The sequence below is a fragment of the Serinus canaria genome, chromosome 17 (genome assembly GCF_022539315.1).
Source record: "Serinus canaria isolate serCan28SL12 chromosome 17, serCan2020, whole genome shotgun sequence".
Classification (NCBI taxonomy): domain Eukaryota; kingdom Metazoa; phylum Chordata; class Aves; order Passeriformes; family Fringillidae; genus Serinus; species Serinus canaria.
The window spans coordinates 3,731,265-3,754,417 of record NC_066330.1 but is presented as its reverse complement, the minus strand read 5'-3'; the positions used below and the strand labels follow the sequence as shown (position 1 = coordinate 3,754,417).

The window sequence follows — 23,153 nt, the reverse complement described above, 5'->3', positions numbered from 1 at the left end:
TCTTGTCCTATCAGTGGGGAGAACGAGAGGATCAGAGTCTGGCCCCACCTCAAGTCATATTCAGTGCTGGAAGTTTCTGTTCCACATCACACAGAGAAATTTGCCCTTTGGGGGTGGATGCACTGGGCAAGACAGCAGCAGGGAGAAGGAAAGAAACAGTCTGTCAGATGGGTGCTTAAATTAGAGGGACTATGAATGATGAGTCTGTTCCAGCTGAGCAGAGAGAGATGGAAGGGAAAAGGGGCCCTTGGGAAGGCAACAAGCTGCTGCTCTGAGGCTGGGTCAAGGCTTGAGAGGGAAATACCTTGAGAGCACAATCACCTCCCCAGGCAGTGGGGTTTATTTACATGTGGTGATGCAGTTTTCATGCAATTCCCTGCATTTCTGAGTCCCAGTTCTTTGGCACAAGAACAAGTAAGACAAGACTGTCCCCCGTGGTGAGAGTGGCACTGTGCTGCCTTCCTACCCTGTGCCTCAGTTTCCCCACTGAGCACTGGGTGTGGGTGGGGAATGCACACCAGAAAGCAGGTCCTGGTGAAGCTCCCACAGTTCACACGAGCTTCAGGCTGCACAGTCCAAACTGGGAGAAGGAAAGCTGGCTGCTGCTGCTGGGGGAAGGGGATTAATCAGCAGGAGATGACAACACAAGTCCAGCCCTTCATTAATTACAGGAGGGCATTCAGGGAGCAGCTCCCACACAGCGCTGTGGGGTTTTTTTCTGCAGACATTCTCCTCTCCCTGGAGGCACCAGGAGATTGTAGGTACTGCTTCAAACCACAGCCCTGTGGAGCAGAACTGTGTCACACAACACAAACCATTTCCCTGGGGAGGAGCTGCAGGCCTGCCAGGAAAATAAACACGTTTGGCACAGCACAAACCAGGCCATTATGGTGTCAATCAGAGGGCTGAGGATTCAGCCAAAAGGCAGCTGGGATGCAGAGCTCAGACCAAGCCCTTCACAATTTTTTCAAAACAGGTACCTCAGAAACACAGACCACCCTCTATCACCCATCATCTGTGCTGCAGAATTTCCTCTCACAGAGGATTTATGAGTATCTGCACAGGAATCCAGTAATTAATGTGGCAGAATGAAGCCCTGTGGCTGCAAACCCAGAGCAATTTCCAGCAGAATTAAGGCATGAGGGGAACTGGCCATTGCCACAGCTGATCTATGGGTTTGTGGCTGCTATGGAACTCCACGTTTTTCTTGGAATCTGAGTTCTTTTTTACGAGGTCTAGCCCAGCCCAGCCATGTACTGACACCAGGAGATAAAATTATCTGCCTTGACTGGACAGTTCCTTCTGGCTGGTAAAGAATCCATATGCATATATGTATAATTAGCATAATGAGAACCCAGCTTCAGCATGGCCTTGAGGCACTATTTCATTTAACAAATAAGAAACAGACAGTATTAATCCTGGGCTGATTGGAAATGTATCTTTCTGGAAATATTTGGATAAGTATTTTTCCTCACCATTTTGGCTTAGGTGAGGTGCCTGGTTACCCAACATACATGGCAGGGGTTTCAGTTCTGGTTTAGTTATGTAAAGAGACATCTTTCTCCTGCACCACATCACTAAGAAAAGTCTGGAGAAAATGTAATAAAGACCCTTTGCTGGATTAAGCACAAATCAGCCAACCCAGCTGCCACTGGAGCTTTGGGGCTGGAGGTATTTCAGGTACCTTATCTCTATTATGGGTCCGTGAAAGCTTTTCTAATTAGTCTTCTGGAAGATGAAATGCCTGCAATGACAGTGGCAAGTGCCATTTCCAGCCTGCTCACAGGACTGAAATGGCTCGTTAAGTCATCTGCAATCAGTGGTGGGGCCCTAAAGCTTTGCATACTTGATTCGCTGCCATACAGCAATTTTCTCATGTGAAGAGAAGCAGGAACAGTCAGGCACCTCTTCCCTATTTTCCCTCTCTCTGCCAAATTAGCTGGGGTTTTTTCCTCTTTTTGCTTTCCTCTCCCCCCCCCAAACTGTTCCCTTAGAAACAGCCTGCTCACCCTTTCACCCTGCTCCTCCTCTCCCCGCAGCTCCCGTTGCCTCTCTGCTGCTCCCCCTGAGAGAGCAGGGACTGACATGCTCAGACCCTCGGTGGCACAGGGAGATGATGTTTATGGCAGCCCTGCTGTGACAAGGGAGGTGGCACAGGCACCCCTGTGCTGTGACCTCAGCTGCCAGCCACGAGGGAGCTGGCAGGCTCTGAACGCTCTGGTTCAGCTCCTCAGCACATCCAAGGAGAGGAAATGTTAACCCCAGCCCACTTCCAGCTCCAGGCTGAACTCCCAGCTCCTCCAGAGCATTTCATTGTGGAATGAAATCATCCTGTTTGCTGGAAAGGCATCAGCTCGTGCTGTCAGCTCCAGCAGCTCCTTGCCAATTTATTTCACAGAGCTCAGAAAAATTGGAAAGGGCTGAAGCAACAGAGAGGAACATGAACATCTCACAACCAGATTTTCTGTGTTGGAAAAGATTACATGATCCACAGAGACATGTGACCCAGGGAAAAGGTTCAGAGCACATCTGTGATTGAAATAAACCTGGAGAAGTTCAGTCTGCTCTGAGCTGTGCCAGTTCTGTCTAAACTTGGGTCTCCAAAGCACTGACTGGAATTTGGGAGATAACTGTTAGATGAGTTCACATTGTTTGTCCTGTCAGACCGGGGCTCTTACTGGCAATGCCTGGCACCAGCTCTCTGCTGAGAATGTCCAAGAAATCCTGCAGCACGCTAGTCAGGGATTACGAGCTCTGAGTGCAAGTTTTCCTCCTGATCCTGACCAAAGGCCTTAGTTTAAATCACAGTTCAGGAAAACTTATTGCCCTGCAACGTTCTCTTTTTAAAGTGAAAAGGTCTTTACCAAAACCCAAGGTCTTCTCCTCCACAGGAATGTCAAATACCATTTTGATCTTGTTAAATTTCCACCAGGCTTCAGGAAAACACTCAGGCAAAGCCAGCTACAGCCATGCAGTGGATAAGTTGCCTTGTAGATGTTTTTTTTGTGTGCTACAGCCTCAAGCAGGACGTATTTAGGAAAAGTGGGAATCCAGAAACCTTTTCAGTCTCAGCTGCACTTTGCTGTTTCTGAAGTGCATTTAGACTCTGTTCTCCAGAGGATCCATCCACACGTTCCCTTCCCAGTTTGCTCCTACCAGGAACAAAAATTCAAGGTGGGGCACATTCTGGAGGGGCTAATTTTGGTGGGTTTGGCTTCGTGGAGGATCTCTCTGCAGGGATGGTCAGTTTCTGACCTCTTTGTAGTTCTTATTCACCGTGGAAAACCGTATGAGGCGGATTTGGGGGGGCTTTGGCTTCCTGTCATCCCATATGTACTCTGGAGAAAGCAGCTTGGAGGGTTTGTGGGACAGGAAGTGCCTGTTGAGGTGACTCTCCTCCTGCCAGGCTGCCATGATCCCGTTGGCTTTGTCTGCCAGGATGGTCATGTGGCACATCTTGGTGAACTCATAGACCTTCTCCACCAAGCCTCCAAACACGGCCCCTCCGTAGTAGAAATCCCCTTCTCCCTCAGGGATGAAGGCAGCTGAGGAGCTCCTCCTCTCATAAGGGAACTGCTCTCGTGGCACATCGAAGTAGCCGGGGTGGATGGCTGCCACCATGTCCCCCAGGGTCTCAGGGCCCCAGGGGTTGTGGAACACCATGTCAATGTCCAGGCAGAAGAGGTACTGCACCTGCCTGTGCCTCTCCTGGGCCAGGTGCCGGCTGATGGCCTCCATCCTGCGCATGGAGATCTCCTGCCAGCTGGGCTGTCTCTGCACGGGCACGGTGAGCAGGCTGCGCCCTGGCTGCAGCTGGGGCTGGGGGATGCTCTGGGGGCTGTCAGTGAAGATGTAATAGTTCACCCTGTAGCCCCTCAGGAAGTGCTGCTCCGCCGAGTCCAGGAAGCGACGCACGAACCTGGTGTACCTGAGCAGACACAGCCCGTGGGGCACAGCAGGGACAGGGAGGGCCCTGCTCTGGCCTTCTGCAAGGGCAGGGGTGATAGAGGAAAGGGGTGCTGCCTCAGGTTTAGATTTTCTATTTTTCACATTCTGTGCTGCTTCAGTGGGTGGGTCTGGGCTTTATATGAGGGGATGGTGAGCTCTCTGCACAGAGCAGGGAGACAAAACAAGGAATTCTATTCTTTTCAGAAAAGAACCAATTCAAAAAAATGGAATTCTATTCAATTCTATTCAATTCAAAACATCGAATTCTATTCAATTAAAAAAATTGAATTCTATTCAATTCTCTAGCTGCCCTAGCTTGGTCTAGGGGACCAAGCACAAATTATCCAAATCTCAGGCCCAAGAACATAAACAATGTGGGCTGGAGAGAGAAAAACAAGAAGGATGGGACTTCATAACCTAGATCTGTAACTGGACAGTTAACTCCAATATGCAAATGGAGCAGAACTTATACAAGTGAGAGACCCTGTGACCAGTTGTCAATTTTTGGTGCACATTTTGGGTTGTGCTGCCCAAGGTGGGGCTTTGAGGCCTCTTAATAAATCCCTACTTTATTCTTTAGCTCCACCTAGTCTCTGTTCTAGGTCAGCCTTCACAAGGCATCAGGGGAATGGCCTGCAGCTGAAGGAGGGCAGGGTTAGATCAGATTTTAGGAAGGAACTGTTCCCTGTGAGGGTGGGGAAGCCCTGGCACAGGGTCCCAGAGAAGCTCTGGCTGTCCCATCCCTGGAAGTGTCCAAGGACAGGTTGATGCAACCTGGTCTAGTGGAAGGTGTCCCTGTCCATGGCAGGGGCTGGGAGGAGATGAATTTTAAGGTCCCCTCCAACCCAAACCATTCTGGGATTCCAAGGGGATGTGTGGTGGATTATGAAGAGCACGTTAGAGAATGCAGGACAAGGAGTGAGGAGAGTTCACTGATTATCCCTGCAAGAATCCACTCACTACACATGCAACAGGTGGAGTGGAGGGTGAGGGGTGAGTGGATTATCCCCATTTTGACCAGTTCTAATTCCCAAGGCACCTGCTAATTCTTAAAAAACACTGCCCACACCTCAGGTACCCCAAGTTGTTGTGGGCTTGTGTGATTCCAGACACACTGCATGGGCACAAAACCCCCCTATAAACTGGGGCAAATTTCAGGGAAAGGAAAGCCAAAATCATCTTTGCACAGAGGAAGGGCATCACCCCAAGAACTGTGACCACTGAGTGCTTCCCTTACTTTCCAACAGCAAAGGCTGTCACCCCGATGGTGAGGTTCAGGGGTCTGTAGGCACTGTCCAGGATCTCAGGATCAAAGGTCCCTTCCCAGACGATGGGGGCCAGCCATGGTGTGACTGTCAGGACATCCTGGCGCCTGGAGGGGGAAAAAAACCAGAAATGTTCATGAGATGTAACTGTTCCTGCTGGTTTTGAGGCCAGTAAATGGGAAAGAAGCACAAAAAATGCAGCTAGAGCAGTGGGTAAATCAGCATTAAGTTGCCATGGAGGGTATTAGCCTCAGATATTTTCTCCCTTCCCTCTTATTTGAGGTTACAGAGCATGGACATTTCAATTCCTGGGCTGAAATTAAGCACTTAACACATCAGCAAAAACCTGAGGATCTGCTAAAATCTCATTACAGGACTTTTCTGCTGAGGAGAGTTTAATGACCACTGAACTCTCAGAATGGGAAGCTGTGCCTATTTGCTATCAGCCTGATGCAGATTGCTAGATTAAAACACAAGTAATAATAATATGAAAATGACTATAAAATATAGCCCATTGCTGGGTTATTAAAACACAGCTTGCAGCATGACAGCTTATTTTTCCAGTATTTAAATATAGCTCCAACACATTCAGATATAATTTAAAATGCTGTATGTGAGCCAGTATTCAAATGTGTAACAAAGTTAGAAAAAAATCCTTAATCTCCTGTGAGGGAAGTGGAAATACTGAATATAAATGCAGCAGAGTCTGATTCTGCCCCGTTACAGCTCTGCAATGCTGTTTCAATTTGCTGCTTTGTTTTCAGTGTTTCATTCTTACCTTTTTGATTCTAAAAGGAGAAGTCACTTCTGGTGGAATTCACCCCAGCCTGCTCACATTCACTCCAGAGCAGGAGCTGGAGCTCTCTGCTAATGAAATTTGTCACACCCAGCACGTGGCCACACCTGGGGGCTGCCAGGCTCCCACCTGACACAGCTCCAAGATAAAACCAAACTGGGGGAGCCCTGGGGAGCAGCCTGGTGCTTCAGGCAGCAGATCCAACCAGATCCTCCAAGCCAGATCTAATGCTCTCAGTCTGAGAGGGTGCAAGAATGACAAGATGCAAGAATAACACTTTCACTCCTTCCTGCAGCAAGGCTTGTGAGTGAAAGTTTAAATTACACAGGAAGAAGAATTTGGGTTGGGGGAAATGTATTAACTGCTCTGTCCTGTTTCTGGGTTGATTATCCTCTTTATTGGAGAGGGAAGGAAACAGGCATGCTCACTTCTCTAAGCTTTGTAAATTTGATTTCAAAGGGCTGCCCTGGGTTTCCCAATGAGTCATGGTCATCCTCTCAGTGCCAGTGAACTCCCTCCAGAAGACACAGAGCATGAAAACTTCAAGATTCTCCCCTCATTTAACCCAGTTTATACCAGCTGATTTAGCACAGAATTTTATTCCAATATGGAAGAAACATTCAGGCTGAGCACATCCTGAGTATGTGGGGGAAATAAAATAAAAATGTGTGTGTACCAACAGGGTGTGTTTATTAGCATGCAAAGGAATGTGGCTGTTGAAGGTGAACTGCTCCAGATAAAAGTCAGGCCAAAGGAGGCTGTAACAACCTGAGCTGCACAGAGAGCTTGTCCAAGCCACTTCTTAGTGCTGCTGTCCCAAATCTTCCCTTAAACTCCCTGCTTTGGCTGTGTTTGCTGCAGGTCACACAGAGCACCTGCTTTATTTTGCCCTGAAATGGGTTCAAAGCTCTGCCACAGCTGGTCCCAGCCTCAGCACAGCTCCAGAAGGTATTTCCCACTTCCAGATATTACAGACCTGTAATATCGCACATACAGATAAGATAAGTAATTTCTTACTTACAGATATTACAGATCTGCCACCTCAAAAAGAGTTCCTGGCCATGACAGAGCCTGTGTGTGCTAATGCAATAATTGGGAATTAACAGGAAGTGTGTTAATGAGTGTACAGTAACCAAACCCAGGCTCAGAGCAGCACTGGCAGCTGCTGACACACCCCTGTGGTTGGATTCTCAGGGAACAAGGTCCTGCTCAGTGCCCCAGGACTCTGGAACTGTGAGTGCTGCAAAGTGCCCAAACCAAACTCAGCAGAAACAAAGTTCAAACAAAGAAACTTACTTTGGCGCCAGCACTCTTGGCTGCTGATAAAATAATCTGTAAAAAGGAAGAAATATCCATTGAATAATACATGAATATGCCTGGAAGAGAGGAGCAGCAGTTCAAAGGTCAGGAGATAAAACAGCCAGTACTTACTGGGGGAAAAGCTGGATTGGCTTCTCTTCTGTATATTGGAGTTTCGTGGAGCTGCGTGATGGGGTGGGAAAAGAAAGGGATTGTTGTGCTTTTCTTAAAATATCAGCCAAGTTTGGCTTCAGGACCTGCTGTCCAAATCCAGCCCCAGCAGCTGGGGACACTGCCCTGCCTGGGCCAGGGTCAGGCATCACCTGCACACACCTCCAGGGCTCCCCAAAGGGACAGCTTTGGGACAGAACACACAAAACAACAGGGACAGAGAGGTGCTGGCAGCAATCCCAGACTCTGAGGAAATCAGACTGGGGTTTAGGAGTAAAAATCCCTGTGGGACTGTCTGCAATAATCATGGATGTGCTCCATGCCCTGCAAAACTGTTCCTGGTCACCTGGAGGGCTGAACTACCTGAAATAATCACATTTCCAACAGCATTCAGAGAAATAAGCACCTGAGCAGACACAATGGTTTGGAATGGGCTGGAATAATCAGAAATACCTCCGTGAAACATCTTTTTTTTTTTTTTTTTCTCTATTTGCATGGTTTGGTTTTGTTTTTACAAGAACAGTAGGTGACAGGAAAAGCCACAGCTTGTCACGTCCCAGCCCTGGGGCAATGTGGCAGTGAGGAGGTCACTGGGGCCATGGCCCTGGCCCCTGCACAGTGTAAATTCTCTCCTGTGCAGCTCTGGGAGAGCTCTTGGCACCCAGGCTAGGTCAGGGACCAGCTCAGAAGGTATTTCCCATGAGCAGCCCCCCTTCACCTGCTCAGGTGCAGAGCTCCAGTGCTGCCTCAGCTCAAACACATCCATGGGGTGGGGGCAGAGCACAGATCCCAGAGAGAGCAACAGGAGCCTGATGAGAGCTGGGGGTAATTCCTGACTGTGCCAGAGCTCCTCCTGTGCCTGTCCTGCCTGTCCACCTCACCTCTGTGGGTCAGGTGTCTCTAAGTGAGTGGACACTTGGAGCACAGCTGTGCATGTGCAGGTGTGGATTACAGCCTGATAAGGAAACTGCATCAACCTTCCAGTCCTGGGCTCTGGGGCCACAACAAACAAAGCCTCCCTCACCTGTGAGACCCAGAGCTGTCCTGCAGGGCAGGCAGGCCCCAACACCATTGGGAGCTTTTTAAGAGAGTGACTAATCACAGGTTCATAAATAAAGAACAAGCCCCTTGTTAATCACTGTTTGTGTTGTCAGGGAAGAGCAGGGCTGTAACAATGGTCTGTGTTACTCATTAGGCCCAGAACAAAATACTTACAAGATTTCAGGGCAGGGAAGGTAGTAGGGCAGGTAGTGCACTTTTCCACTCCCAGCTACAGCCCTGTGAGAGCAAAGAAAGGTTTTAAGACAGGAAATGTTGAAGGAAACCTTCCTAGGATTTTCCAACACCACCTAAGGACCTGGGAAAGATTTTGAGAGGTAACTCTGGCTAACTCCATATCTGCTTTATTAATTAGTGTAGGATCTGCTGTGTTCACATTTCAACACAGTGTCCTGCTGCTGAGGCAAAATGCAGCCACCCACAAGGTGAAAGTACAGCAAATTGCAGCATCATGAAAATGTGATAATCCCTAATAATTTAATAATTGATATTTTAATACATAACAGAAATGCCCTATCTCATATTCCCTTCCATGTCTGAGCTTGCTCCATGAGCCATACTCAGTTGTCAGAATATTCAGTTGCTAAATTCTGTGTTTGAAAGCTGTGATGTCTGATGGTGACACAGCTGTCCCTGCTGACCCTGGAGTGAGTTTGGACTGTGTGAAGAGACAGAGAATCACCTCTGCTAAGGCCTGAGCTGAAATGTAACTGGAATATTCTATACTCAAGCATTTGTTTGTGAGTCACTGCAGTGTTAGCAGCCTGATTTGCACCCAAATGCTCTTTTTTCCTCTTTCCCTTAGGGCCTTCTCCCTCTACCAATGCTCTTTTATCTATTACACAAATTGCTGCTCTTTCTTAGAACTCAAAGAGAGGCTTCCCATAAAATTTTTATTTTACAGCCTTTATTTTTGTGTTCTAGGAGTTTTAGCACAGGATCTACACAGGATGTTTTAGGTATGACCGAGCTGGCCAGCAAATGCTTACCAGATAACTGCAGCAACACCACCCAGGCAGACAAGAGATGCCACCAGCCCCTTCCTGGAAATCATATCCTCTGGAGGAGAAGGAAGGGCAGCTTCTGAATTCCAGCAGCTTTCACTCTGCAAAGAACAAACATAAAGGGAAAAACCTCACTGTAGGTGCCTCACTCTGAGAGAAATTGATCATTTCTCAGAGGAGGATGAAGCTTCTTGGAGGATGAAGCTTCTTGGTAGCTTCTCTCAGTCTGTCTGAAGTGATAAACACAGAAGGCATCAAGACTGTAAGAGCCTGGGCACTGAGGCAGCACCTGTAAAATGCCTGAGCAAGTTCTTCATTCCAGGGAGCTTTAATCCCAGCTCTAGTGCATGGGGAGCCTTTCTGATTTCATCCTACTTTCTGTAGATTCCATTTTTTCACCCTCTGCAATTGAATCAAATCACCCACTCCTGTTCTATCAGAGAGCTAACACAGTTATCACCTGAGCTGATTAACTCACCTTTCACAGTCCAGGAAAAACCTGCAAAGAGGGGCACTCCCTGCAAAGGTGCCTGGAGGAAAGGTAAACTGAGGTGTGAGACCAGCAAAGGAACATTTCACAATCCTAGTGCACCCTGGGTAAAGGTTAAGCCAAGGAAATGATTTCCTCTACAACAGCCAGGAAAATCAACTTTCCCAAGCCCAGCAGTCTTACCTTAAAAGCTCCAATCAATCTCTTTTTCTGCTCTCAGGGAAGCCCACAGTGAGAACTTTGGCTGGTCCCTGTGATGAACACAAAATGCATTTGTGTGGAGTTTCCAAAGGGGTTACAAGCACATTAATTGTTATTCCTTTCATTGTTACCTTCAGTGAGGACAGCAGCAGGGAGCTGGGGATTAGGCTCAAGGGTTTTCATCTCACTGCTGCTATCTCAGGACCCAACCTGTGCTCTCCTCCTTCCTCAGGACCCAACCCATGTTCTCCTGCTGTCCCAGGACCCAACCCTCCACACCAAGTGCTCTTCCAGGCTGGCCAGATGTATTTCCAATTACAGCTCTCTACTTTCTAGAATGTGATTGGAACCTACAGAGAAGGAAAAAAAAAAAAAAAAAGAGGAAAAGGCTGTTTATAAACCATTTATAAAGATGGTAGCATTTATACTAAGGGGAGGAACTGGTACATGATGCTTCTTGGAGGGTGCTGGAGTAATCCCAGAGATCATTCCTGGCCCTTGGTAAGGCATGGGACAGTGCCCATGGATCTGAACAGGCAGGAGTGACTTTCCTGCTTTAATTTCTTTGGCTGGTAAAAGACAAATGGCAAAAAGTTCTTTAATGTGCTTTACTGTGTCACACAGAAATCCTCTCTGGTGCTTCTCCCTCACTTTCCTGTGAGAGAATCTAATTAGCTTTCAACAGGAAGCATCACAAAATCCTGCTTAAAAATAATGACTATATATATATATATACACATATATGTATGTATGTGTGTGCATCTACATAAATATATATCTTAAGGCCTTCCACCACTTAAAGCCTTCATGGATTCATGCTGAGCAGTTCTGGATTCTAGCCTAAAAGTGCTGCAGATCCACAAACACAGAAAGAAGTACAAACACTCTCCCCCCTCAGGCAGTTGCTCTGTGTTTTGACCAGCTTTATCTCATTCCTGTGCTAGTTGTGTCATGAGAGCTGCTGTGCTGACACCAGGATTTGTCAGTGCCACGTTTCTTACCTTGTGCTTGATGCTTCCAGCACGTGGAAAGCAGATAAATGTGCAGAGGGGGGTTCAAACAGCTGTTTTTCAGTCTTTCTTTGAGAGATGGCTGCACACAGAGCAGGTAGGAAAGCCCTTCTCACCAGCAGGCTTCCAAGTTTCCAGCCAGGATCTCACTTGCTGCAGTCCAGGTCTGGGCAGTCTCCCTTTCCATACCTGAGGGCTCTGATGTTTCCTTCCCTCTTCTCTCCTGTGACCTCCTTCAATCTTTCTCTGTAATTTTCTAACTTCAAGATCTGGGATTATTTCTGTCAGTTCTGACTGGGCTCTCTCTAATCAGCCCATTCTCATGAAATTGGTACCAAAGCACCCCAAATTCCCCTGCTGAGCCCTCAGCAGTGAAGTAAAGCTGGATTGTTCCCCAAAACTGAGGAGCTGTCACAGTTCACACATTGCCACAGGACATCTGCCTGCTTTGCAGGACCTCAGCACTGGGGTGGCATTCAGCCTGTGCCCAAATACATTCCATGTGTTTTCTGTGGAACCTCTCCCAGCCAGCTCTGAGGCACATAAAACCTTGTACTTGACTTCATGGAAACAAACTCAATTTTCAGGCTATTTGTTTTTCTAAAACATCAAGCCCTGACTGAATCCTGTTTTCCTTGGGGTTTGCAGCCCCTCCCAGCTTGATGCCACTTTCCAATTGCATAAATATCCTCTCAACATTTCCACCCAAACAATCCCTTTGCAGAGTCTCCTGGGGATTCCCATTTTCTGCACCTGACCCATGCTCTTATCTCTATTGCACACAGAGGCTGAGAGCACAGAATCTGGGTGCTGGGGAAGGACAGAGGATCAAGAACAGAGAGAAGAAGGGGACTAGTTGTCCTCAAATTGGGCAGTAAAATTAACACAGAATAAAAAAAAGATGTGGGTGTTTGTTTATTTTAGTGCAGTTTCAGCTGCTGTAAAGGGCATAGAGCACTTCCATGTGTCTTTTTACAGAGTAAACATCTAATCCCTCAGGAAGAGAAATACACATATTTTGAAATATTACATCATTAGGAGCACAGCTGATGCATTCCCCTCTTATTTTCAGTTTCTGTGGTACAAACCTGCCAGAGCACTAGAGCCAGCTGAGATTGAAACATCCTTTGCATCTAAAACCATCTCACTGATGTTTACCTCAACTGATTTACAGTTTACCATGAATACAAACAGAAATGAAATAGATGTGGCTGCAGCTGATGAAAGAATCTCCAACCAAACAGAAATCACTGCTAAAGCATTTTTAATAGTTACTCAGGTTCCTCGAGTTTGTTCAGAGAGTTTTTGAAAAGGGATATGGCTGAAAGTAGCTCTGTTACTCCCAAATGAACTTGCTTGACCTCCCAGAACAAAGCATTACTTTATCTTCAAGCCCTGCTTGGAAGGCATTCTGGACAGCTGATAAATACCTCACTTGCAGAGCGTTCCATGGAAAATATTCTTTGCAGAGCAACTATTTCAGATTTCCAAACGTGGATTTCAGACTTCGACAACTGAAGTGGCAAACTGTGAGTGCAGGGCTGTTCAGAAAGTGAAGAAAGAGAAGATATCCATGGGGAGAGCTCCATCTGTGCCTAAGGTTTTCTTGCTGGACTCCAGTGTGGAACAGGCTGCAGGAACACAAATGTCTTCAATCACACCTGAGGCTTGAACACGAATTTAGCACAGATCCACTGCAGAGTCTCAGATTGCAGCTGCACCAGGGAGTTACCTGGGCTCTGGCAGGGATCCAGCTGGGAAGCACTGCACAGCTTTAGTCATAAGGCAAAAAAGAGCTTCTTCCAAAGAGCCAGATAAAGAGAATCAAGAATTCAACTGGACTCAATAATAACATCCCTGGGCTCAGTACAAATTATCAGTTCACAGCAACCAAGATCAGGAGGGCATCAGCAAGGTTTGACTGATCTCAGGGGCAGAGTTGCTTTACTTTCTGGATGGATTGTTCCCACCAATCTTCCTCAGGCTGAATTGCCAGCAGCCAAGCTGTACTTTCCCTCCTGAGGTGGGCAAACAGCTGCTCAAGTTCACATTTGTATTTCTGTATAAAAAACAATAAAGGACAACATTGGTAATGACTAAATACAATTTTGCACTGATGAACTGCACACGGAAGAAATCCTTGCAGGCACCTGTGGTTGCCAGAATTTTTTTTTTTAACCTAATTTTTTATTATTGCCAAAGACAGACTTGGAGCAAATCCTTCCACCATCAGGAACAGTCAGTGTGTCCTATGGATGTTTCAAAAAGATCAGTTAGCTCCACAATAAATCCATGCACCTGTACATGTGTATGTCTACATTGACCTAATGCTGATAAAACATAACTTATAAATGAACAGCACTGCTTAAAATTGAAAATTGTTTCCAGTTTTCTTGTGGTGGGGAGGATAAATGAATTCAAGATTCACTCTCTTGTCCAAAGGTATAGTCCAAGTATATATAAGCAAAGGTTTTATGACACGTGCAATATCTTTGTGTTGAGATGAATCCTATGTTTGGTCTTTTTGCCTTTTTGTTTCCTCTTTCCCATTCCCAGGGGATGCAAAGACACTGTGCTGCACATCCGAGGAAGTGACAGCAACTGACATTTCCCCTTCAGAAAAATAACAATTCCTATTAGAAATCAGCCAGAAGGTGTTTCTTTAGGATAGAAAACTTTATTAACAAACATACAACTGTTTTTTAGTACGATGAGGCTGGGAAGCTGTGGCCTGGGACAGTGACAGAGCCCCATGTGACAGACCCTGGAACCCCAGTGCCAGGAGAGCTGCCTCGCTCTCACTATAACCCAGCTTTTTTCAAGTCCTCTGGCAGAACTCGGCCCTTCTTCCGAGCCCTGGCTTTTTTCTTCTCAATCCTCTCCTTCTTCTTCTTCTGGATGTTCTTCTTGCGCTTGTCCTGCCGCTGCTGCATCTTCTCCACCACCCTCACAGTCCGTTCCTCCCACTGCTTCTTGCGCTGGGCTCTCCGCTTCTCCTTGCGCTTCAGGGCCTCCTTCAGACGCTCCTCATCGTCACGGATCTTCACCCCTTCCGCCTTATACAGGGCATTTGTCCATTTTATCTTGGTCTCCAGCTCCTGAGCTTTCTTCTCGTCCTTCTCCTTGAGCTCCTCCAGTTTATTCTTCCTGCTCTCCAGCCTGCTCAGCAGCTGCTTGTAGTTCTTGCCTGTCAGAGGAGTGATATTGCCTTTCACTGCTTTCCTCTTCTCTTTCTTCTTCTGGATCTTGTTTAACTCATTCTCTTCATGAACTTTAACCCTGTTGAAGACAATGTCAGCTTTGCTCTCCTCCTTTTTGGGTTCTGGCTCTGCTGGTACCTCCTCAGTCTCTTTCTTCTCCATTTTTGCCTTCATCTTCAACTCCTTTCGTCGGCGTTTTTTTCTCTCTCTCTCATATTTCCTTCGCTGCCTCTTCTCCAGCACTGCAGGGGTTAACTCCTTGGCATTATCCTAAGGAGAAAGATGGACATGAAGGACAAGCCTTAAAGGGTTAAAGCAGAAGAAAAAGTGGGCTGTCCCCCAGTTCTTGATTTCAAACTCTTCCTAAGAAGCACCACCTGTGATGTGAAGCTGTGACTCAGAGACACCAAACAACATTTTAAACCCTTTGCTTTCCCTCAACAGCCTGTAGCTGTTCCCTTGCAGGCTCTCACTACTTTGCTTTTTCCTAAAAATCACCAAAGGCACATTCTCTTTGAAGCTGACCCCATCTTTTCTCACAGGTTTTCCCACAGAACGCACACAGGTCACCTGGCAATCCCTGCAGGCAATTCCTTACGAGCTGGAATCAGCTCAAACCCTGAGCCTGTGAGATGCTGTCCCCACATGCCCTGGGAGGCTGGGGAGGATTTCAGGTGCACCAACACACATACTGATACATACTCAGAGTCCCCATACCTGTCCAGAAGCCTTTTTAATCTTCTCATGGAGTCTCTCACGCAACAGACTGATTGCAGAAACAGAAGGGGAACTCAGTTCACTTTTACTTCCTGAAAATGAGAGGGAGAAAATAAAAATACTTAAAAAGCAGCACCAGCTAAACAGTAGCACTTTCTCTGGCTATGGGAAAAACTCTGGGAACTCTTTAGATGCTGTGAATGGAACGGAAAATCCAAACAAACCCAGATTTCTATTTCATTGGTTTCTTTAGAATTTCCCCTTTCATCATTCAACGCTGCCAGCAGTGGCCTGGCATGCCCTGGGGCTGCCTGGCAAGCCAAAGACAAGTACCAAGCTTGTGGAACAGAGAGGCTCAGGACATCTTTTCTCTGTGATCTGGTTTTTCATTGTCATTAAGGAAAGCTAAGCTGGCAGGACAGGGATTGCATCCACGTGTAATTCCCAAAGTTACTCACATGCACAAAACCTCTGCAGTTCAGTTAAACACCATTTCCAGAGAGCCACCCAGTGGTGATGGCACAAATTCCTGTCCATAGACAAAAGCTTCTGGGGCACATGAAATAAGCAAAGATGTTCTCAATATAGGCTTTCCAAACTAGACTTGAGTGAAGCAAGTGAAAAGCAGCAGCTCAGTCCAGGTCAGGGCAAAGCTGAAAATCTTACCTGTAGCCGAACTCTCCTTTCTGTTCTGTGTGCTACCCTGTGGAGATGACTTGCTGGCTTGAGAGGCTGCTTTCTGTCCTGGAGTGGGCTTACTGGCGTTAGAAACCACCTGTTTGGCTGAAGGAGCATTCTTCTTCTCCGTTTGCTTCCTGGGCTTCTTTTTCTTCTGTTTCTTGACCTGTCTGCCAGCATCCTCGGGCTGGCCTGGCTTAGACACTAGAAGGCAAAAACAAATTACACAAAAGAGGACAATGCTACATTCCCACCCATAACATTCAGTTGTTACTGAACACTAAAGTTCCAGCATCGCATTGGGATATCTTAATGTTCAAAAATTTTACGTTTTAGGAATTATTTAATTAGACCAAACATCCTTGCACACTTCTGTAAAACCCCAGTTCTCCACATCCATCACCACAGTGAATGGAGACCACTGATTTCCAGGGCTCCCTGTACAATGTGCGCAACGTGTTCGAATCTCCGTGCTTGAGTAGATTATTTTTTTGTTAGAAACCGGCACAATCCCGGGCCAAGCACCCCGTGGGGGCACCCCTGTCGCGCCCAGCCTCCCACAAACCAGCCGGAGAGGACAGAACCGAAGCGTTACAGTTCCAGTACCAAATTTCCTCTTCCGCGACTCCGGGGCGTGCTGCACGCCGGCCCTCCTGGCCAAGCCCTGCAGGTAGGAGTCCTGGGCGGCCAGGCTGGCCATTGCCACCCCGGGTCTCCGAGCTGCCGGGGGCAGCGTGGGGAGCGGGGCTCTCTCCTCGTGGAGCCCCCGGCAGGCAGGAAGTGATGGATGGAGCGCGCCGGCCGGGAAGTGACGGCAGCGCCGGGCGCACGGAGCGGCCGCGCCCGGAGCCGCCCCCGCCGGGGCTGCCGCGGGCTCGGCACGGCCAGCGCGGACCGGCGGCGTCCCGCAGCCACACCGGGGGTGCTCGGGGCTCTACTGGCGGGCTGCGACCCCCGTGCCTTCCAGACACCTCCCCGGAGCCCCGCAGGCAGCCCCCGGTTCTCCTCCGCCAGAGGTGCCAAACCTTTCTTTGCCAAACCTCCCTTTATTGGAGGACAAAACCGAGCTTCCCCTTCACCGGGGTGAGGTCCCCAGAGCACGGGAGAGTTTCGTGATGGTTTCTGCAGCCCCTGTACGGGAACAGCTGCAGGGAGCTCATCCCCTCCTCGCATGTGCACGCTTATGTTGTGACACTTTCACAAAGCCTCGTGGCTGAAAACACAGGCCTTAAAAATTATACAAAACAGTCAGTTTTATTAAATCACCTAGTTACAAAAATAAATGGAATGGAAGAAAAAGAAACCAAAAAATAATAGCAAAAATTCACACCTAAGAAATGAGACATTACAGCAGAAAGCTGGGGAAGCTCAGCTCAGTTGTTGGAATGCCCTGGTGGCTCTGTGGTGCCCATGACACCGAGCTGTGGTGACACTGTTCTGTTCAGTGGCATCTCCCTTTCTGCTGCACAGCAAGAGCCACCACAAAAGGAAAGGACAGAAGATGTGCTGAGCTGCTGAACAGCTGCAGACCAAGCACCAAATGTGTTTCTTTGGAAGGAAACTGAGAGTAACCCAGTATTCCTCACTGCTCTCAAGATTTTTCATTAGACAAAACTAAAAGCCAACATAAAAAGTGGCTCCATGTTAGCTCAGACTACATTATCAGGAATTTCTGTGTAAACACTGAGGAAGGAATTGACTGACTAAAGCATGACACTGCTTTTCTTTGTAGCTTTGAGCAAGTGGTGTCATTGATCCCTCAGTCTGCCTGTTCTTCTTCCAGGGGAGGAACACTGCTCTTACATAAGGGTGTCCTGGGATCCTCCTTCCAAATCAAGAGTTCAAGTAAAGCATTTTGACAGTGAAGACTGTTGTGTAAAAAGACTCTTTACAGTACACCAGAGGTTGTCAGATGCCATCCTGAGAGAGCTTTAAAGCAGCCAGAATGTCAATAACCTTGGGAAGCAGAGTAAAAACTCCAACACACTCACTGCCCCCACATTTGGCTCAAGTTTATCCCAAAGAAATTCAACTCCCAACACTCACATGGAAACAAACTTCTAAGACTTCTAATGAACTCTACACATAACTATCACGTTAAAGCAAACCTGACTCTAATTTGTTATAATGAGATTCACTTTGTGTCTACATATCTCTATCTCTTATGGACAGGAACACTCCTGGCAAGGTCCTGGCGGGGAGGAAGCACTGCAGCCATGCAGGGAGCAGAGCCCTGCCAGCACAGCTCCAGTGCCTCCTCCCAGCAGCAGGAGCCGCTTGCTCAGCACAGCAGGAGGAAGACTTCCAGCAGCGCGGGGCCATCCCCGGGTGAACCGCGGATCCTCTTCAGGAATGCTCGGCGGGGCCCGCCCCGTGCCCGTTCACGTGCGGGTGCGAAGGGGTGGAACTCTGCGAGGTGGCAACGCTCTGCTCGGCTGTGGCAGCTGCCAGAGGCATCGAGAGGCTCTCGGGGGACAGCGTGGCAAAGTCTTGTCTCCAGTAGGCTTCGCACAGTGGGAGATCATTGCTGTCACACAGACTGTAGCTTTCCAGAACAAACAACCCCAGTGAGGAAAGAGCAGGTGTGGTGACAGAGGAGGAGAGGGATGGAAAGGGTGGAGGGAGCAAGACAGAAGCAAAGCATTAAGAAAATGGCAAAAAAATTGCTGGATGTAAGGTCTGTGTTCATGAAATCATCCTAAGTCGTGTGACATTGGCCTTCCCTAAGATATCCCCCTTAGGGCTGGTCCTAAAATCTCTTGGGCCTGGTGAGGATTGGGGCAATTTTAGAGAAGAACTGTGGCTACAAAATAAAATAGAGGCTCAATTCTAATCCAGACACTCCAAGTCTCTGAAAAGATCTGAGCTGAAGTCCTGGCACCCCCAAATATACGACTTCTGCTACTGATGAGTGAGACATGACCATACCCACAATTATTTTACTCGGAATTAGACTGCGACCTATGTGAGGAAAAACCAGAAATCCTGCTTTAAATTTTACTTCTGCAAAAAAACCTGCCAGAATTGTTTTGGGGCCTGTCTCTGTCATAATAAAGAACCCTATTTGCACCTCTGCCCTTTCAAAAAAGTGCTCCACAGGTTCGGGTTTTCCATTGAAGCTTCCCAGTTTGATTATAAAATACTGATAGCTCCTGCCTTTTCCCAAAGAGCCTGAGCTAACAGTGCTTCTAAAAGCAGCTGGCTGTACTCCAACACTGGATGAACCAGCAGTGTGGGAAAATAAGGTTTTTAAACAACTGGCTAATTCTTGCCCATACTCTGAGAAAAACAATGTGGAAGGGCCAAAACTAAAAAGAAACATGGAAGGAACTGGAACAAAACCAACACAAATCCCAAAGAGAAGAAGGAGCTGCACACACAAGAGACACCCAAGACAAAGTGAGTGCTGGAGCAGAAAGCAGCTTGCATTCAGAGAAAAACAAACCCAGTGGGTCAAGTGATTTTGTTGTTGCAGCTTTATTTACATTTGTAATGTATGGACTGATGTTTAGGGAAATATTTTAAGTATAGAAATATGAGACAGTTCATATTGCACAAACATGAAACGTGAGATTTAACCCCACACTCAAGACAGCTCCTGTGATCTCATAGGAGGGAGCAATGGAACACAAATGCAGGTCTGGGGGTTAGGATGAGAGAGGGCAAGCTGGACTTGCAGTTACCACTTTGGGGAACAAGCACACAAAGCACCAGGTGCAAGCTGAGCTCTTTTCTGGCAGTGTCACCCAGCTGGCTTTGCAGGAGAAGTGAGAAGGCAGTTTGATATTCTGGAAAATCCCTTGGAAGATCAGTTCCCAACACAGTGGAGCTGGGTTCAGTTAACAAAGACCATCAGAACTGAACCAGAACGACAACTCCTGTTCTGTCATGGACCTGAAGCCATGATTTCCAAGGAGAACCTGACCACAGCATCCACACATCATGGCAAGGGAGCTGCTTTCAGCTGTGTCACAAGCATGACTGCTTCTCCTGCTGCCCCAGTTGGAATAGGTCCAGAGCCTAAGCTCCACCTCTCAGTTAACACTCCTCAAAAGTCAGGCTCAGTGAGCAGCTCTGCACAGCCCAGGAGCACTGGCCAGCCTGCTGCTCTGTCCTGGGAGGGACTTCACTACTCCCCTGAGGCACCCAGCCAGTCTAAGGGCAGAGGGACACTCTAGAAAACTACTTGATCATAGGGCAGGAAAACAAAGATTCCTTCAGGACAATCTTCTCGGGTTTAGTTTCAAGGACCTGCTTTTGGGTCTCATCAAAAGCCCCATGTGCACATAAAAAGCCTAGCAAACACCTGACCCTACAACAGACCAGGCATTCCCAGGACAGCAAGGAACTCCCCCTTGGGGGCAAACAGGCTGTTGACAGCCACTGAAACATGGCTGACAAACAGAAACCCTTTCCCCCACATTAGACAATAAGATTTCATTAAAAATATTGTAGTATTCTAATTATAAAAGGACTTTGAATAAATCACTGCTTCTGTATTTACACAGACACAATTTCTTTGGTGCAGAAAAAGATAGGAAAGAGCACAGGAAGGGAGGAAGCAAATGACCAAGAGCTACATGATAACAAAGTGTCAGATCACAGCTCTGCAGAGCTGCCAGGTTTCCTCACCTCATGACCCATAAGAAAGAGCAGGAAGGCAAATCCATCTGATGTACACCAACACTTGTGCTCCCCTGTTAGTTCTGCCAGCAAGGGTTGCTTTATGTGGCACCTGGGGCCAGGCAGGTGAACAGACCATGCCAGCATGGCCAAAGTGAGAGTGACCAGCACACAGTGGTGGCAGTTTGGGGACAGGGTGAGGGAAGCATGCCTGGCACATGTGGGGCACTCTCACCCACCACTACATCCCTCTAGATAAGCTCACTGCTATGTCATGGACCTACCAGCACCTGCACAGGTGCTTGGGTTTGTGATCACAACCTCCTCAAAAAACTGAATAAAGTTTGAAAAATAACTCTAAGTTTTTACCTCTAAGCTGTGTCATATTATTATCTTTTTGTTCTTAAAATACATATATTACTCATAAACAATGGCCTTACTTTCAAAAATATTGAGCAATTTAGTTGACTTAGCTGGGGTTATAGGCATTCAGTGTTCTTAGAAAAATGGAAAAGGCAAACATAGAAAACCTGGTCACTAAAATTTTATGTAAGATATTTTTAAAGTTACGTGTTTGTTTAAAATTCCTAGAATTATTGCACTGACTTCACTTAGCTTGGAAAGTACAGCCAAAATAACCAGGTTTACATTTGTTTTCTTCTGCTTTCATTTACTGCATCATTAACTAGAAGTGCTGGAGTGCATGACAAAAAAAAAAAATAATAAAGTGTCTGAATTCTCTAAAGTCTGTTTGCTAAATAAGAGGCTTTTAAAAATATTAAAAATCCCACAAACAAATCAGTAACAAGTAATTCCTTAGAAAATCCTATCACAATACTTCATAATTCAATGAAACTGAGCAAGTCTTTTTGCTCCTTGCAAATGCTGACCCCAGCAGGGCTTGGAGGCAGCTGGGGGCAGTGGACTGTGAAGGAAAAGGCACAATGTGTGACCAGGTCACTTGTGAAAGGACTCACCACGAAGGTGAGGTGACACCAGCTGACATCAGGACCCAGCACAGCAAACTGGTCTCTGCAGGGAGAGAGCCAGAGGCTCCTTCAGAGGGATTTCCCTCAAGGAAATTAATGTTTTTTTTCTAATGATTACAACAGAAGCCTAAGGAAATTACCTATCAAACCTGGGATGCTGTGAACACCTCCTTCACCAGGCTATTAAAACCCTGTAGGATATCTACAAGGAAAAGGCAGTTGCTTTAGTTGAAGAAAAAGAGTTTGACCTAATTAAAAGTAGGACTGAAAATTTTTGGGGAACATTCTCAACACCTATACTCTAAGGGCTATTTGATGGTCTGGACTAACTACCCCAAAAAGGCCTGGAGTTGTAAGGCAGAGTCCACTGCCCTATTTGTACCTGGAAGAGTAATATTCTTCTTCTAGCTCGTACAGGTCAATGGAGATCTCATCCCGCAGGGCAATCAGCTTCTTGTCACACTCCTCCTGCAGGCTCCTCAGCTGCTGGTTGCGCTGGTTGATGGCCTCATTCACAGAGGGGAAATCGTTGAGGATCAAGAACTGCTTCAGGTCAGACACAAGTTTCATCAGGGACTCACCAGCTCGGACCTTGCAGCAGTGAGAAAAATCACACATCAGAACAGGGCTCTGCTCCAGGTCCAAGATCTCCCAAGCTGCTCCTTCAGCCCAAACTTTGGATAAAAACTCCCACAATATGAGAATTCTGATGGAATTCTGACCCAGCTTCCCCAGCCCCCCCAAACACGAAGGTACTCTCCAGGCAGCAGTCCTTGGGAGTGTTATAAAGACCCAAAAATAAACCCAACAGCCCCTGCAGGATGTGCTGCCCACAGGTCTGAACAGTACCGTGCTACTCACAATATTTGCAGCTCTGACATGCATCTCGTAGTTATCTTGTTCACCCTGGGTTGCTCGAGAAACTTGAGTTTCATCCTCGATCTAAAGAGAAAAGTACACAAATCCACCTCTACATACTTAAAATTCAAATAGATAATTACTATAAGGTACAATATATGGGAATATATATGTGGGTATGTATGTGAATTTCCTACGTATGTGCATATGTGTATGAATTTCCTATAGATGTAGATATGTTTGTAAATTTCCTATAGATGTAGATATGTTTGTAAATTTCCCATAGATGTAAGATATGTTTGTAAATTTCCCATAGATGTAAGATATGTTTGTAAATTTCCCATAGATGTGAAATGAGGTCACACATTATGTACGTGAAATTTACACCTGCATATGAATTACAGTTCAATTCACACAGTGTCCAAGGCCAGGCTGAATAGGGCTTGGAGCAACCTGGTCTGGTGTAAGGCGTCTCTGCCCAAGGTAGGGAGTGGAACGAGACAATCTTTAAGATCCCTTTAAAGCCTTTAACGTTCGGGGATTCTACAAAAGGTTCTCCCCTCACAGCCCCTTCTTCTTCGCGTACCCCCACCCTTCTCCGCTTAGTACCCTCCCACGGGGGCAGCCGGCTCAGGCCCACCTTGGCCGTCTTGATGATCTCGGTGAAGTTGTCCATGATGGATTTGACATCGTCCTTGAGGCGTTTGTTGTAGGACTGCAGCAGGGTCTCCTTGCTCTGCGGTAGCACCCGGGGCTGCGCCATGGCCGCGCCCTCCCCTCACAGCCCCAGCCCCAGCCCCAGCCCCGGCCCCGGCCCCGGCCCCGCCCTCCCGCACTCTCGCGAG

The 23,153-nt window shown here is 47.2% G+C and overlaps 3 protein-coding genes across 5 annotated transcripts; all 3 read right to left on the bottom strand.

The window, feature by feature from the left end:
* Nucleotides 1-1,408: 1,408 nt before the first annotated feature.
* On the bottom strand, nucleotides 1,409-12,060 carry GBGT1 (globoside alpha-1,3-N-acetylgalactosaminyltransferase 1 (FORS blood group)). Its single transcript, XM_018917657.3, has 9 exons — nucleotides 11,235-12,060; nucleotides 10,365-10,583; nucleotides 10,216-10,283; nucleotides 9,528-9,643; nucleotides 8,695-8,757; nucleotides 7,441-7,491; nucleotides 7,306-7,341; nucleotides 5,186-5,320; nucleotides 1,409-3,928 (listed from the first exon to the last, which is right to left on the bottom strand). The coding sequence occupies exons 4-9, from the start codon at nucleotides 9,590-9,592 to the stop codon at nucleotides 3,244-3,246; spliced, it is 1,035 nt and encodes a 344-aa protein (XP_018773202.2). The 5' UTR covers nucleotides 9,593-9,643; nucleotides 10,216-10,283; nucleotides 10,365-10,583; nucleotides 11,235-12,060; the 3' UTR covers nucleotides 1,409-3,243.
* A 1,348-nt stretch (nucleotides 12,061-13,408) lies between these two features.
* Nucleotides 13,409-16,932, bottom strand: SURF6 (surfeit 6). Its single transcript, XM_009093391.4, has 4 exons — nucleotides 16,445-16,932; nucleotides 15,827-16,042; nucleotides 15,161-15,252; nucleotides 13,409-14,713 (listed from the first exon to the last, which is right to left on the bottom strand). The coding sequence occupies exons 1-4, from the start codon at nucleotides 16,536-16,538 to the stop codon at nucleotides 14,045-14,047; spliced, it is 1,071 nt and encodes a 356-aa protein (XP_009091639.1). The 5' UTR covers nucleotides 16,539-16,932; the 3' UTR covers nucleotides 13,409-14,044.
* Nucleotides 16,933-17,071: 139 nt separating this feature from the next.
* Nucleotides 17,072-23,118, bottom strand: MED22 (mediator complex subunit 22). 3 transcript variants are annotated; one of them, XM_009093388.4, is made up of 4 exons: nucleotides 22,949-23,118; nucleotides 22,312-22,392; nucleotides 21,833-22,041; nucleotides 17,072-18,383 (listed from the first exon to the last, which is right to left on the bottom strand). In XM_009093388.4, the coding sequence occupies exons 1-4, from the start codon at nucleotides 23,069-23,071 to the stop codon at nucleotides 18,185-18,187; spliced, it is 612 nt and encodes a 203-aa protein (XP_009091636.1). In that variant the 5' UTR covers nucleotides 23,072-23,118; the 3' UTR covers nucleotides 17,072-18,184. The 3 variants fall into 3 exon arrangements, with proteins under 3 accessions (XP_009091636.1, XP_009091637.1, XP_009091638.2); XM_009093389.4 differs by having other exon boundaries at nucleotides 17,072-18,377; XM_009093390.4 differs by having other exon boundaries at nucleotides 17,072-18,342.
* Nucleotides 23,119-23,153: the final 35 nt, after the last annotated feature.